The following is a 4,368-nucleotide window of genomic DNA, read 5'->3' on the forward strand; positions in this document are numbered from 1 at the left end:
ATCTATCGTCATCACATATGACCCCATAATAATAATAATAATTATTAATTTAATTTATAGCGCACTCTATATTGGTCTGAATCTCAGAGTGCTAAAAAACAACCTATAATAAACTACTAATAATAGGTTTTAAAAGGTAAGAAACGCCTTTCTGAATAAAAAGGTTTTTAGGCCAGTCTTAAAACAGTCCAGTGTCTGTGTTGCCCTTAAGTGGTCAGGGAGGATGTTCCACAGGCGCGGTGCTGCCGAGCAAAAGGCCCGGTCGCCCATGGTGCAGAGCTTGGTGTTTGGGACCCGGAGGAGCAAGCTGTTTGTGGATCTGAGGGTGCGGTTGGATGTTTAGGGAGTGATAAGTTCTTGTAGGTAGGGGGGTGCATGTCCATTTATGCATTGATGGGTGAGTAGTAGGACTTTGTAGTCGATCCGGAAAGAGACAGGGAGCCAGTGTAGTGAGTGTAGAATGGGTGTTATGTGATCGAATTTCCGGACTCTCATCAGGATCCTGGCAGCGCTGTTTTGGATGTACTGCAGCTTCTGGATGTTCTTGCCAGTGATCCCAGTGAAGAGTGAATTACAGTAGTCCATTCTTAGGGAGATAAAAGCGTGGACGAGCTTCTCTGCATCTGGCAGGGTTAAAGTGGGGCGGAGTTTGGAGATGTTTTTGAGATGATAAAAGGAGGTTTTGCACAGGTGTTTTATATGGTCATTAAAGGTCAGGTGAGGGTCAAACCTAACTCCTAGATTAGTAACTGTGGAGGAGAGGGGTATGACCTGACTGTCGAAGGTGCGATGAGTTATGGAGGATGACTGAACCTGGTGTGGAGTGCCAACAAGAAGGGCTTCGGTTTTGCTACTGTTTAACTGGAGAAAGTTGTTTCTCATCCATCAGTCACCAATGCGGTCCTATCTATCGTAGGCTGTCTGTTTCACCAGGCGTCGATCATGTGACTGACGTCTGTTTGATCATGTGACTGATGTCTGTTTCACCAGGGATCGATCATGTGACTGGCGTGTTTCACCAGGGATCGATCATGTGACTGACGTCTGTTTGATCATGTGACTGACGTCTGTTTCACCAGGGGTCGATCATGTGACTGACGTCTGTTTCACCAGGGATCGATCATGTGACTGACGTCTGTTTGATCATGTGACTGACGTCTGTTTGATCATGTGACTGACGTCTGTTTCACCAGGGATCGATCATGTGACTGACTGACGTCTGTTTCACCAGGGATCGATCATGTGACTGACTGGCTTCTGATCACTACAGGGTGCTATGAAGGGAATGGAGGTCTTTACAGTGAAACACACAGAAATTATTTAAAAAGTGATAATGTAATGATTTAAAAAGTGTTAATGTAATGATTTAAAGTGTTAATGATTTGAAAAGTGTTGATGTAATGATTTAAATAGTGTTAATGTAATGATTTGAAAAGTGTTAATGATTTAAAAAGTTGCAGAAATCACCCAGACCTAACCGTAACCTGCACCACCTTCAACCATGAACCATGAGAGGGTGTGTGTGTTTATCGTCTGCAGGGGAGTGTGTGTGTTTATCGTCTGCAGGGGAGCGTGTGTGTTTATCGTCTGCAGGAGAGCGTGTGTGTTAATCGTCTGCAGGAGAGTGTGTGTGTGCTGATCGCCTCGAGGAGAAGGTGTGTGTGCTGATAGCCTGTGGTCAGGTCTGTGAAGGTCGTGTGTGTGTGTGTGTAAACTGTGCAAGCCTGTGGTCAGGTCTGTGAAGGTCGTGTGTGTGTGTGTGTGTGTGTGTGTGTAAACTGTGCAAGCCTGTGGTCAGGTCTGTGAAGGTCGTGTGTGTGTGTGTGTGTGTGTGTAAACTGTGCAAGCCTTACACATTATTGAAAGGGCAACGACGCAGAGCTGAAGATGGGTTAATTAAACAGAAACAGTCGGTCGGTCGGTCTGTGTGTGTGTGTGTGTGTGTAAACTATGCTAGTACACCACTGAAAGGCCAGCAAAGCGATGCAGAGCTGAAGATGGTTTATTAAACAGAAACAGTCGGTCTCTGTCTCTGTCTCTGTCTCTGTGTGTGTGTGTGTGTGTGTGTGTGTGTGTGTAAACTATGCTAGTACACCACAGAAAGGCCAGCAAAGCGATGCAGAGCTGAAGATGGTTTATTAAACAGAAACACACTGGCGCAAGTAGCAGCCCATTGGAATCCAAATCTCATTTACATTAAAAAACTAAGACAGTCTGAGCAAAAGATGTACACATATATACATAACACATGCCCTACGCTGACCTCTCATCTTACAACATATTCCCTCGCTTCAACACCAGGTTAATCACACGCACACACGCGCGCACACACACACACGCACACACACACGCGTGTCTGAAAATTTGATTTCTCATAACTTTTTTTTCTATATCTGTCAGCAGCATCCCTCCCTCCTCCCTCTGTTCCTCTCCTCGATGATGAACTCTATGGTATGTGGGACTTCCTGCTCCTCTAGACGGTCTCCTCGATGATGAACTCTATGGTATGTGGGACTTCCTGCTCCTCTTAGACGGTCTCCTCGATGATGAACTCTATGGTATGCGGGACTTCCTGCTCCTCTAGACGGTCTCCTCGATGATGAACTCTATGGTATGCGGGACTTCCTGTCCCTCCACCACAGAGATGTTGGGCACTCCGCCGGAGGGCACGGTGATGGTGGGGTGCAGGATGACCACGGAGGAGGAGGCGGAGGAGGGGGACCCCGGCACGAGCACGCCCGCGCTGGAGGCCTGTTCCGCGGGCAGGATGAGCGCCCCGCCCCCGCCCTCCTGCACCTCCAGGTGGGTCTCGGCCTGGTCGTCGCCGGGGTGCGTGTGGTGGGGGGGCGAGGCCGCCTGGTGGACCAGCAGGATGGTCTGAACGGCGGTCTCGCCCTCGCCGCCGGGCGCCTCGGGGTCGTCGGCGTGGAGATGCATGTGCTTGTCGAGGTTGGCGCGGGAGCGGAAGGCGGCGGGGCATCGCGGGCAGCCGTAGGGCTTCTCGCCGCTGTGCACACGGGCGTGCTCCGTCAGGCGCGCCGCCACGCTGAAGCTCTTGCCGCATACCCAGCATGCAAAGGGGCGCAGGCCGCTGTGGATCCGCTCGTGGTCCTGCAGGTGCGGCAGCTGCCTGAAGCGCTTCCCACAGTGAGAACACTAAAGGGGACACACACACACACACACACACACACACACACACACACACACACACACAGTTAGAACACTAAGGGAACACACACACAGTGAGAACACTAAGGACACACACACACACACACACACACACACCACACACACACACACACACACACACACACACACAGTGAGATCAGTAATGGGACACACACACACACACACACACACACACACACACACACACAGTGAGAACACTAAGGACACACACACACACACACACACACACTGAGAACACTAAGGACACACACACACACACACACACACACACACACACACAGTGAGAACACTAAGGGGACACACACACACACACAGTGAGAACACTAAGGACACACACACAGTGAGAACACTAATGGGACACACACACACACACAGTGAGAACACTAAGGACACACACACACACACACAGTGAGAACACTAAGGGGACACACACACACACACACAGTGAGAACACTAATGGGACACACACACACACACACACACACACACACACAGTGAGAACACTGAGGACACACACACACACACACACACACTAAGGGGGGACAAGCAGACAAACAGTTTGATTTCTACCAAACAAACAGCAACACACACAATCATGTCCACACACACACAGGCAAGTGCGCCCACACACAGTCACACACAGGCGCGTGTACACACACACACACACCCACACCCACACACACAGGCGCGCACACACACACACACACACACACACACACACACACACACACACACACACACACACACACACACACACACACACACACACACACACACACACACACACACACACACACACACACACCCCAGTAGCGCATGTCTAGCCCACAGGGGCTCATTTCTGCTAATGGGGCTTTTTCAAGCATGACATCACTGAAGAGAGAGAGAGATGGAGGGAGAGAGAGAGAGAGAGAGAGATGGAGGGAGAGAGAGATGGAAGGAGAGAGAGAGAGAGAGAGAGAGATGGAGGGAGAGAGAGATGGAAGGAGAGAGAGAGAGAGAGAGAGATGGAGGGAGAGAGAGATGGAGGGAGAGAGAGAGATGGAAGGAGAGAGAGAGATGGAGGGAGAGAGAGAGATGGAGGGAAGGAGAGAGAGAGAGAGAGAGAGAGAGATGGAGGGAGGGAGTAAGATGGAGAGGGATTCAGAGTGCTGTGGCCCAGAATACCAACAGCAGTGA

General features: G+C 50.1%; 1 protein-coding gene across 1 annotated transcript in view; it reads right to left on the minus strand.

Moving 5' to 3' along the window:
• Positions 1-2,119: 2,119 nt before the first annotated feature.
• Positions 2,120-4,368, minus strand: part of znf574 (zinc finger protein 574) — a 12,834-nt gene continuing 10,585 nt past the window's right edge. The window contains 1 exon segment of the mRNA XM_031576545.2: positions 2,120-3,156. Coding sequence (XP_031432405.2) covers positions 2,581-3,156 — 576 coding nt within the window. The 3' untranslated portion in view covers positions 2,120-2,580.

The sequence above is a fragment of the Clupea harengus genome, chromosome 11, assembly GCF_900700415.2.
Source record: "Clupea harengus chromosome 11, Ch_v2.0.2, whole genome shotgun sequence".
Lineage (NCBI taxonomy): Eukaryota > Metazoa > Chordata > Actinopteri > Clupeiformes > Clupeidae > Clupea > Clupea harengus.